Source organism: Cannabis sativa, chromosome 7 (assembly GCF_029168945.1).
Source record: "Cannabis sativa cultivar Pink pepper isolate KNU-18-1 chromosome 7, ASM2916894v1, whole genome shotgun sequence".
NCBI classification, from domain to species: domain Eukaryota; kingdom Viridiplantae; phylum Streptophyta; class Magnoliopsida; order Rosales; family Cannabaceae; genus Cannabis; species Cannabis sativa.
The window spans coordinates 54,611,560-54,624,427 of NC_083607.1; the positions used below are offsets into that span (position 1 = coordinate 54,611,560).

General features: G+C 33.7%; 1 protein-coding gene across 1 annotated transcript; it reads left to right on the plus strand.

The window, feature by feature from the left end:
* Positions 1-2,793: 2,793 nt before the first annotated feature.
* On the plus strand, positions 2,794-8,913 carry LOC133039890 (uncharacterized). Its single transcript, XM_061118962.1, has 2 exons — positions 2,794-3,308; positions 8,283-8,913. Exons 1-2 carry the CDS (start codon positions 2,797-2,799, stop codon positions 8,851-8,853), a joined length of 1,083 nt encoding a protein of 360 aa, XP_060974945.1. The 5' UTR covers positions 2,794-2,796; the 3' UTR covers positions 8,854-8,913.
* Positions 8,914-12,868: the final 3,955 nt, after the last annotated feature.

Consider the following 12,868-nt stretch of genomic DNA (forward strand, 5'->3'; position numbering starts at 1 on the left):
GAGTTGTGATGCATGTTGTTGTAATTTTGAGGTTTAGTATGATTTTGGTATATTTGAGCTTATGGATGTGTGTTATTTGCATCTTGATTGTTTTATATGATTTTAGAGAGATCCTAGGGTCCACTTGAATTTTTTGGTTTTGGAGCTTGAATTTTTGGGTTCTTTTTGTTAGATTGAAGCCTTGAAGTTTAAGCTTGATTTATGTGTAATGGTATGGATTGAATTTTATATTTAGTTATTTTGAGTTTAGTTTGTTATTTTGAGTTTGATGAGGCACTCTTTTGAGTTCCAAGTGTAGGATGAATTGTTGTTGGATTGAAATAGGCTTTATGCATGTTTTGAATAGGTTTAATATGATTTTTTGGGTAAAAAATCGAAGTAGGAAAAATGGTATTTTTTTGGATTACAGGGCCCCTTGTCGCAGCCACGGCTGGGCTTGTCCTGGCGTGGGCAACTTGTAGTTGCTCGCCGCCACCGCATTCGTGGCCATGCTCGCCGCGGCGAGGCCCTGTTTTCCCCAGAATTTTTTGGGTTTTTATTTTTGCCATAACTTTTGATTCGAGACTTCGTTTGGGACATTCTTGATATCGTTGGAAAGCTCGTTTCGGGCTCTATATGCTTATCTGTAATTGAAAAGCAAATTATGTGAATATGTAAAATTGAATTTTGGGATTAACTCTATTTATGAAATTCTAGGAATGTGTGATTTGGACTACCGACGCTTGCTCAGGAACACTCAGAAATTTAGATCTTCACATACTTAGGATACCACGTAAGACATTAGTCAGCACGCATACAGTTATGTGCTGTGGCACTTATATTTGGTATTATATATGCTGTGATTAAGTGAGAAACTTGGATTAGAGTTAATACCCTAAAGTGAGCGGTTATGCGATCTAGGGTTATTACTCTAATATTTAAACAATTTTGAATGCAATACTATGCTGTATATGTTGAGATAAAGAATTATGCGGGTAAGACATAATTAGGTTAGACTCGGTAATCAAAATTGAAATCAAAGGTCTTTACTTGTAGTAGTGCATACAGATCAAGAGAAAACCTTAGGAATATATTACAAAAATATATGTGTGCAGTAAATTACATTTATATTCATATAAATACTAACATAACCTAACTTAAAAATATTATAAGACCAATATTCGGGTGTCCTTTAGATGATGGACAAAAGTGAAAAAAGAAGACACTACAAGAAATGTCACTTTTGCCAGCACATTTTTGTACTGACAAAAGTTGGTATTGCGCTGGTAAAATAGAATTTACCTATGATGTGTTGGCAAAAGGAGGTTGGCAAATCAATATTGGTATTAGAACTTTTGCCAGCATAAAATGAAAAGCGCTGGGAAAAAAGACTTTTTCCAGCGCATAAATGTGCTAGTAAAAGTTAGATTTTAGCCACTACAAATGTACGCTGGTAAAACTTTAATCTCTTTGCCAGCGCAGTTTGCGAAATACGCTGGTAAAAGTAACTTTTACCAGCGCAGTAGCGAACTGTGCTGGTAAAAGTGACATTTCTTGTTGTGAGAAAAACTCCACAAAGAATCAACACATTGAAATACAAAAACCCCAAATTAAAAAATAAAAAAAGAAAGAAAGAAAAAAGGCAAATCATTAATTAAAAACAAGATCTAACAATTAATATATATGTAACGAAAAAAAAAGAATTTGTATCTTTAATTATCATATCACAAAATCTAGAACATGGGGTTGGAAAATTTTGTGCTTGGACTCTTCGTTGGAAAATTCTGCGGCTTTACTTTGCTATTTTCACCCTCATAATGTTTTTCTAAAAAATTTCTCATTGCCATCAACAATCGCCATCAAACTTGCAATTTTTCAAGGAAATTGGTTTAGGATAGGAGTGTTCATAAAATAGTTGATCAAATCCAATCTGCACAATACAATCCAATTAATCTAATGCGGATATCCGCATGCTGATTAAATTAGATTGGAAAATTCAAAATCTGCATCTGTGCGGATTGGATGTTGATTGACATGTAAAAATAACCGATCAAATCCAATCCACACATATTTATAGAAAAAAATTAAAAAATTATGTATACAATAATAACATTTTTATGTAAAGAAAATAATAATTTAAAAGTCTAACACATATAATACAATTATATTTCAAAACTTAATAAATCAAATGTATATTTTGTTCTTATATATAATTTTTTTCTACGTACAATTTTTTTTTCTTCCTTTTGTTATTTACTATTTTGTTTATTTTAATGTGTTGTTGAAGATATAAAATAACTATAATTTATTTTATTTTGTTGTTAGTTGTGTGATTTTTTTTTTAAATATTAAATAATTTAATATTAAAAAGTAATCAATCTAAAATAACCGATCCAATCCGCACTTTTGCGGATTGGATTTGAGCTATTGTGCAGATTGGATTGGATCCAAAAAATGAAATTCGCACTTAGTGCGGATCTGATGCACTATGAGCAAAATAGTGCGGATTAGATTGGATAAACACCCCTAGTTTACGATTATAATAATTTATTTATATGTATATATTTGGGAGTTAACGGGAGAGTTAGTCGTTAAATTTAACAAAAAAAAAAAAACAAAACAAAACGTTAAATAAGGAAAATGAAAATTATAATAGTAGTTAGGAATTATGGCAACATGATTTGTGGTTATATAAATTTTATTATTTTTGTCGTATAAAATATTTATATACTAGTTATACATAATTTAGAAAGTTGTTATAAATAATCTAAAAGTCAAGTAATTTATAAATAATAAATACAACTCGACTTTAAAATTATGGCTTTCTCTCTCTTGGTTCTAGAGAACTCTAGTGGCATGCATCCCTCTGTTGCTCCACCGTTCATGGTGGATTTGGTCCATCCAAATTGGTATTGTGATGGTTGTGTTCCTCTAATTCATTTCTTCTCTTCTAAGCCTTCTCTACTTCCTTTCTTTTCTCTCATTAATCCTTGCATTTATTGCTCTGAGGGATATAATGAATATCCATCCCATCTTAATATCCTCTTTCAGAGCATTAAATGTGCAAATCCCTCCCTCTTTCTTCTCATCAGATCTCCTCTCTTCTCGTTCTCTCTATCTCTTTCTTCTTCCTCTCCCCCAAATTTCATCATTACTATATTTAAACACTTTGGGTTTTGGAAAATGGAGGCGGAGCTTGGGTTTAATGATGATTTGAAGCTTCAAATCATCATTTTTCCTACCAGGTCTAGGATTTGGGACAAGATGGCTAGATCCTTCAGGCGATCACAAAGGGCTTTCTGGTTTTACCTATTTAAGGGAAGATCAAGGTACCGTCTTTTCCATTCCATTTTGTCTTTCCATATTATTGCTTTGTATTTGCTGGGTTGGTGTTTGTCTGATAAGATGGATGAGTTCTTTGCTAATGTGTCTAATTCCTTAGCCTTAAACACTGATGAGTCAACTGTGTTTACCTATGAGGTGGGTAGTGTGGATTCTACACAGACCATTAGTCTTCTTCTTCGTCTTCACACTATTCGTCATTTTAACCGTCCGTCTCTTATGAAAACCTTATCTGAAATCTGGTCATCACAGTGTCGGTTTCCTGTGGTTGTGTCTGAACATGCTGATAGTCTTTTCCTTGTAACTTTTGGGTGTGAGGGGGATAAGGGTAGAATCCTTTAGGGACAACCATGACACTTTGCTCAAAGTGTCACGGTTTTTGCTGCTCCTGACAGTGCCTTCCCCATTCTTCCTGAGCAGTTGCATTATGTTCCATTCTGGGTCAAGGTTTATGGGATCCCTTTTATGTGCAAGTCTCTGGAACTTGCTAAGTTCATAGCCTCTGAGATAGGGGATTTGGTTGAGGTGGATCAATCCACGGTTAAGGAGGGTACTGGGCCATACCTTAGGATTAGAGTTTTACTTGATGTTAATCTTCCTCTTAGGCGGGTATTGAATGTTAGGTTTATTAAACTGGGAAGGGAGATTATTAAGTGGATTGATTTTAAGTTTGAGCGTTTGCCTGATTTTTGTTATTATTGTGGTAAGCTTGATCATACTCGTAAGTATTGTCATGCTTATCTACAAAAGTGTGATGAGAGTCCTACTCTACCTCCTTGTCCTTTCACGATTCTTCTTCGTGGAAAGGAAAAGCCTGCTGAAAAAGTCCATCCTTTCCAATACCCTCACCCTCCATCTATCTCTGTTGTTCAGCAGCCTCAGGGGGGATTTCCTCTTCCTTCTATTCCTAACTTTCCCACTATTCAGTTTTCCTCTTTATTCCCTCAGTATCTAACTGCTGATACGCAATTTGTTAATGCTTCTGGCTCTGATGATGTCATGATTCCTACTCCTGTTAATCCTAACAACCTGGCTTTGAGTACTGGATCGATGGATCCTACTCTGCACACTCCTTCTGCTGTTTATGGGGCTTGTTCTACGGATTCTATAATTGTAGCTGATAGGGCTTCTTGTGAAGTCTCTGGGGGTGTCCAATCTGTTCAGCCTATTGTGGGTAGTGCTTCTGTTTCAGCCTTTAGGGCTATTTCTGGTGTTTCTAATGCCCCTGCCAGGCAGGGTGACCCTTCTGCTGTCCAACCTGATTCCTCGGTGCGAGGGAAAGGCCTTGCTTCTGCTTCTGGAGTGAAAAGGGCTTCTTTCCAGCCGCATCAGCTCATGGTTGGAGGCTCTCTTAGGGAAACTCTCAAGAGAGCTAGGGCTAATGAAAGTGATGATGCTACCACTCTTGCTGACCTATCTCTGGAACAGGCGGGTGTTGCTGGGCACACCCGCCCAGAAAAAATGACTATTATCAGTTGGAATGCACGAGGGTTGGGGAGTACTCGTGCGTTCCGAAGGCTCTCCCTGTTGGTGAAGGAGCATAGGCCTTCAATTCTTTTTTTGATGGAAACCAAACTGGCTGCTGGAGCTGTAGACAGAGTCAGGGTTTCTTTGGGGTTTGATTTTGGTTTTGAAGTCCCTAGGAAATATTTTGGGGGGGGACTTTTGCTTTTATGGAAGGCTGATATTTATGTAAATATTTTAACTTACTCTTGTAATCATATAGACTGCCATATATCTTTTAATGATAATACTATGTTTCATTTTACTGGTTTTTATGGTTCCCCTATTGTTGGTCAACGTCCACTAACTTGGAATCTTTTGCATAAAGTGTTTTATAATGCTCCTAATCTTCCTTGGTTTGTTATTGGAGATTTTAATTCTTATTTGCTTTATAGTGATAAAATTGGTAGTAATTTTCATAATGTTATTAATATGGATGCGTTTGCCCTTTTTTTGGATAAATTTAAACTTTCTCCTATGGATTTTCTTGGTAATAAGTTTACTTGGAAACATGGATCTACTTATGAACATTTGGATTGGGCTGTATGCTCTGACTCTTGGGTTGATATGTTTCCTAGTGCTATTTTACATCATTTAGGTTTTCTTGGCTCTGATCATAGAGTATTAAAAGTTGATCTTAAGTTAGATACTTTTTCTATTCCCACTCGCTCTAAGAAGAGATTTCAATTTGAGAATGTTTGGTTAGAAAATGAGGATTTTTATCAAACAGTTCAGCGTTCTTGGTTGAGTCATTCACATTCTAATAACTCGAATTTTGCTAGTTTTTTGGATAAACAAGAATCTTGTATTTCTTCGTTAAAGTCTTGGAATGTATCTACTAATAGTATGTTTAAAAATAAGATAGCTGCTCTTAATAAACGTATTGCTGATCTTCAAAATCATGTTCCTTTAGAAGAGAGTCGTGTGGCTAAGATTAAGATTTTACAATCTCAGTTGGATGCTTTCTTGTACAAGGAGGAAGTGTATTGGAGACAGCGTGCTCGTGTTAACTGGCTAAATGCTGGGGACAAAAATACTAAGTTTTTCCATAGATTTGCTTCTAAAAGGAAAAAAACTAATACTATTAAATTTCTTAAGACTGATCATGGAGAAGTTGTAAATAGCTTAGATGGTATTAGTAGTATTGTTTCTTCATATTTTGCCAATCTTTTCCAAACCCAAGGCTGTGATTCTGGTTCTGTTGATCAGATTCTTTCTGTGTTAGGTCCCCCTTTGGATAATTTTGAGATTGACTATTTAGGGGAGCCTTTTCGGGCTGAAGAGGTAAAGAAAGCTGTTTTCCAACTTTCTGGGGACAAAGCACCTGGTTTAGATGGCCTGAATGCTTTCTTTTATCAGAAGAACTGGTCTACTCTAGGCCATGATCTTGTTAAGGCTGTGTTGGATTGTCTTAATAATGATAAAGATTTTTCTTATATTAATCAAACTTTAATAACTCTTATCCCTAAGAAACAGCATGCTCATTTCATTCAAGATTTTAGGCCTATCAGTCTATGTAATACTCTTTATAAAATTATTTCTAAGGTTTTAGCTAATCGTTTAAAAGTTATTTTAAGTAAAATTGTCTCTCCTGCTCAGAGTGCTTTTGTTTCTGGTAGGGTTATTTTTGATAATATACTTCTGGCTCAGGAAGTTGTACATGCTATTAACAATAGGAAAAAAGGAAAATTAGGTTGGGCTGCACTTAAACTTGATATGGCCAAGGCCTTCGATAGGGTTGAATGGCACTTTTTACACAGTCTTATGTCCCATTACAATTTTCCCCAACGATTTGTGTCTCTTATTATGAGGTGTATTTCTACTACTCAAATTTCTTTTTTAATTAATGGTAGTGTTACTGGTAGTGTTCAACCTACTAGGGGTCTTAGACAGGGGGATCCTCTCTCCCCTTACTTGTTTATTTTGTGTGCTGAGGGATTATCTTCTTTGCTTAGGTTTCATCAGGCTAGACAGCATTTGAAGGTTATTTCTATTTCTCGTAGGGCTCCTTCTTTGACTCATTTGTTTTTTGCTGATGATAGTCTTATTTTTTGCACTGCTACTCGTGAGTCTTGTGATGCTTTAACTGGAATTTTTGATATTTATACTAAAGCTTCTGGTCATGCTATTAATTTTAATAAATCTTCTATTCTGTTTTCTCCTAATGTTACTGCTCAGGATAAAAATCTTTTCCTTACTAATCTTAATTTACAGGATAAACCTTTTATTAGTAAGTACTTAGGTTTACCTCAATGTCTTGATAGATCTAAGTATCACTCTTTTTCTTTTCTTAAAGACCGAGTTTCTTCTGTTCTTCAATCCTGGCATTCTAAGTGTTTTTCTAAGGCTGGGAAGGAGGTCCTTCTTAAAGCAGTCATTCAAGCTATTCCTGCTTATGCAATGGCTTGTTTTAGGTTGCCTGTTAAACTTTGCAGGGAAATTGAGGGTGTAATGGCCAGATTTTGGTGGGGTTCTTCAGGAGATTCTAGGAAAATTCATTGGAAAAATTGGCAATCTCTCTGTCGTTCCAAGTTTGTGGGGGGTTTGGGGTTTAGGTCTCTTATTCATTTTAATCAAGCTATGCTTGCTAAGCAAGCTTGGCGTATTTTCACTCAGCCTGATTCTTTATTGAGTTTAACTCTTAAGGCTAGGTATTTCCCCAATTCCTCTATTCTTGAGGCTAAACTTGGTTATAACCCTTCTTTCTCTTGGAGGAGTATCCTTTGGGGTAGAGATTTGTTGGTTTCTGGTCTGGTATGGAAAGTGGGTAATGGGGAGACTATTGATACTTTAAAAGATCATTGGATCCCTACTTCTAGGTATAAACAGACCCTTTGTGACCTGGACCATCAGTAGTCGAAACTTTCTTATTTTATTGACCCTTTGGGGTCTTGGAATATGGATAGACTTCGATCTTGCTTTGATGATTCTACTATCAATGACATCCTAAATGTTCCTTTTTCTGGACTTGAGGGTAAAGACGAGCAAATTTGGGGGAGGGAGAGTTCGGGGCTTTTCTCTGTTAAATCTGCTTATCACTTAGCTCTTCAATCTCGAGATATCCCTTCTACTTCCTCTTTATTTGATATGAAATCTTTCTGGGCAAGAATTTGGCATGCTAACATTCCTCCTAAGGTTAAACATTTTGTGTGGAGAATTGTTTCCAATTCAGTGCCGGTTGCTGTTTCACTCTACCAACGCCACATTATTTCTTCTCCTTTATGTCCTCTGTGTAATAACTCCCCAGAAACTGTTATGCATGCTTTGCTAGAGTGCTCTAGAGCTCGGAAAGCTTGGAAGGCTTCTGATTTTGCTCAGTTTTATTTACAAAATAACGATTTGGATATTATGCATTTTCTCTCTAATGTGTTCTCAAGTTTAGATAAAGGTTCTGCAGATTTATTGATGTGTTTTATGTGGACCATTTGGAATCAAATGAATAATGTGTTTTTTAATAGATTTGCTCTTCATCCAAAGGATATGTTTGCTTGGTGTCAAAGCTTTCTTTTGCAGTACCTGGATGCGAAACAGACAAGATTTATTCCTACATTTCAGGGTGATCAAAGTCCCTTGGATTTGGATCGGTGTCCACCAGGCAGGTACAAGGTTTTCACAGATGCAGCTATTGATACTGGGAAGCAGGTTTTTAGCCTTAGTGTGGTGGTGAAGAATGATTCAGATCAAGTGGTGGCTGGGTTGGTGAAACCAGTTACTGGGATAATTCCTCCAGTTATAGCTGAAGCTAAAGCTGTTTCTCTTGCAGTAGCTTGGACGAAAATGATCAATTTACCTGTTCATGTTCTTTTTTCGGATTGTAAGATTGTGGTGGATAAGATTAATAAATGTAATTGGAATAATAGTGTTTGTGATGATGTATTAATTGATGTTTACAACTCTTTGTCCTTCAATCCTAGGCCTAAAGTTGTGTTTATTAGGAGAGATGAGAATACTCATGCTCACAATTTAGCTAAGTTAGGTTTAGGATTAGACAGGAAGTTATTATGGAATGGTTCTTTACCTTCCTTGTAAGGACTTGTTTGCTTTGTACTTCTTTTTCTATCAATGAAGCTTCAAGTTCCAGTCAAAAAAAAAAAAGTAATTTATAAATAATATATATATATATAAATACGGTATATTATGTTTTATATGAGATTCTTATATTATTTTACAAATAATGTGTAGTCATGTTTAATCTGTTTTAAAAAGAATACGTTAAAAATGTAAGATTACAATTGCTATGATATTTATATAATTAAGATATCTAATACGTATTAAAAGGAAGTTTTTCTAATATCATATTTAGACAAAGGGCTCCATGAAATTTCGTAGACATCAAAGAAGACTATAACAGTACTACTGTTCTTGTTTCTAGTAGCACATATAGGCATGAGTGGCTGCGCTAATCTGACCACTCTTTTTCTCACTGCACAATATATATTACACTATAAATAAACATTATATACAGACAAAAAATATATTTGTATATTTTCTGGAGAGGTATGCTTTGTTAAGTTATAATAGGCAACTTTATAATTAACTGTTCAAAACAAACTTTGACAATTAGTATAATAAGGGCAAATCCAACACTAAGCTACCTTCTAGGTACTTTGGTGCATCTCATTTTTTATTTTTTAATATAATATCTTTAAACTGACTAATTAGAATAAAAAAGAAGAAAAGAAAAGTAACATTAGGAGCGATGCTCGACAGTACAGCACTTCAAGTATTTACATTTGAAAAGTCATTTCTTTTTGTTTTTAAGAATGGATCTTATTTTACTGACAGCCACATTCGATAGCAACCCACTGGAGTTGCTCTAAAAATGTAGCACTTTGGGAGTAGTTAGTAGTTTTTATATTATTTATTAAGATTTCATTTGGTAACACTTTTACTTTTAGGTGATATATGATTGGGAGGAATAAAAATATAAGAATAAGATTAAAAATGGAAATTAGAATAGGAATGAAATGAAATAAAATTTAAAATGTTTAAAAAAAATGGTAGACATTTATTTGTATAAACTGAAATATATATGTTTATGTATAAAATGCAGAATTAAATCAAACATATATACACTATGAATAAGGATCGAAATACCTCCAACCATTGATTCTTGAGCTTCAAACCCACATAAGCTTTGATCTGCAAAGGAAACTGGTTGATGTGGGTAATCAGGCTTCCTCGCTCTCTCAACTCTCTTTAGATCGAATTTGCTGTTATGAACAGAATGAGTGAGAAGCTCGGGGACCGAGACCCTATATTTATAGGTGAGATACTCCATCAGTATCTGCGCCACATTAATTGTCAGAATATTTTGACAATTAATTCAGGAAATCAAATCAGGTAATGAATATAGAAATCTGACCATATATAGAATATTACATAATTGATATTGTCCAGATTCAATGAATATAAAATATTCATTTATCAAAAGATCAATTATTTATTTATTTCCTTAAATAGAAATTTATTTCTTTAAATAGAAATATATTTCCTTAAATAAAAAATATTCTTATATTCTCCCACTTGGTCAGTATTTAGACTAAAATATTCAAACCCAAATGTTCCTCATTATATAATAAACATACGAATCATAGCGACATGTCCTCATTATAAGTCGAGTATTATCTTCCATGTATTACGATATATTTATTATATAACAATGTACTTTATGTGGCAATGTACTTAAGCGAATAAACCCTAACCCTTATGTTTATTCAGGTCCTCTTACGATAATTTTCTCAGATGAAATTGAGGTGCACATAAATATGAGAAAATATCGAAATTAGAGTTTCATTGAATAATTTTTGGTTGTACAAATATAAAAAACTGCATATAGGTTAACTGAATCCCATATTTACTTTATAATCCTTGAATTTGTGTTGCGGCATGCCTTTAGTCAAGGATGTGCGATCACCCAATTCAGTTTGCGTGATTAATGACCACTTATCACGCCTTTTTATGGCTAAATACTTAATGTCGATATGCTAGCTTCGACTAGTACTCTTATAGTTATTAGCCATAAATATTGTAGCTGAATTTATCGCAAAATTTTCTTAATGGCCTAATGAAACTGTAATTCCGAACTCTAGGCCTACTATGAAACTCTATAATACATCATACGAGATGTATCCTCAAAACAATAAATGAATGTGACTTCTATAGTGAAAATAACAATTAAGATTCTCCACAATATAACTTACTGGTAATCTTAAGGTTGTAATAAAATATTGATTTACGTGAATCAATACAACCAGTGAAGTACGTTAGAATCTGATTGGTTAACTATATTTCCAGATGGTCAATTCATCTAAACAAAATATGTATGAATATAATTTTTAGTATCTTAAAGACACCTTATCACTTTGTATGAAGAATAAAGTGGTCTTAACTTTAGTTATTCTGATACTACTTAACGATCCTGAAACAAATGTAATGCAAAGTCTTATTCAGACGCTTAGGCATACATTAGGCTTCTAAAATAGAAGCGAATGAATGTTCTTAATTTATTTTCACTCCAGATCATTTTTCAGATGCTGGTTCGAGTTGAATTTATCACACTTAAAGATAAAAGTTATATCAGATGAATGATACATAATTTTATTTAATCAGAGATGATGTGGCTACTCTCTAATTAATTAAAATTATATATTATTTATATTCCTTATCTCAAAATAATAATTTGAGATATGAATTATTTATATAGAAAACTTTTATCATCATTTGCAAGTAACATATTGTCTACGTATAAAACAAATATTACTCCCACTAACCTTCTGGTATATAATTATTTCCATAATTCTCTTTTCAAACCTAAAGGAAAAGATGATATAATACCAATTTGTGAGATGTTTGTTTTAATCTATAGGTAGACACTTTAAGCTTACATATGTTCACCACTATTAGAGGAAAATCTTTATGGTAGTCTGTATACCTTCTCCTCTAGTTCACTGTTTGGAATTGATTAATGATTTGAAACGAGCAACAAATGCCAAGGTCTATAATAGAATCATTTATAAAAACAAGTGAGAATGTAAATCTCCTTTGTTATTGATTCTTAGTTCAAAATGAACTTCTTAGCAATGAATATTTTTTATATCTTTTTGTTTCTCAATGTTGCCTAATGAATATTATTGGTGAAAAAACCTATGCTTAATTAATATTCTCCACCTGATTAGGCAACTTTACTAAAGATAAACTTTATTGCTCTTTAAGATATTCATTTCTTCATTCATGGCAAATTGTACTACAACTTCAATTCTTTATCATTTTATAATTTAATTTGTGTCTCAAATTAATATTGTAGTTGAACTCTTATTGTACAAAATGTAATCACTAGAAAACATTGATGTTATTGTTCTAATAAGTCATCTTAAAGATGGACCAACAAACTCTTAAAAGAGCAAATGGTTCAATATGCATGTTATTTTAGCAATTACTAAATAACATAACTTATTAGAATTTTATCAATGACTTGTAGATTATTAATGATTTAGTTATGAATTCTCAATAACCATTAACCTTAAGGGTTGTTGTGAATCATAATTAATTTAACACTTGAGGTGGAAGTTTGAGAAAATATGAATGATCTTTCTCGGAAACTAGGTTCCTAGATTGATCACTCCCACTGATCAAGTCAATTCTTAATTCCACAATTCTAGTATTGTGAGATGGATAATAAAATATGTAACCCTTAGACCTTATAACTTTTATGATGAAATGCTTATTTATGGTATTTGGGCCCAGATCTTTTCTTTGACAATTGTACTCTAACTGTATATGGGTATTTTATAAAATGTGTACATGTCATCAAGTGGGTTTTCAACCTTATCACAACTCAAAATATATTTGAGAAACAACTTTGGTTAGAACACGATTTGATATGTACACCCCATTGAAGAGTATCAATAGACAAAGATTTAGGAAGGTTTGGAGTTTGCTATGTAGGCTCCACCCCATTCCCAAAAACAATGCTTAGTTTCTTCAATCTTTCACACACTATAATTTGGGTGTACCAAGCATATGTATCGGGCAATGAACCCAT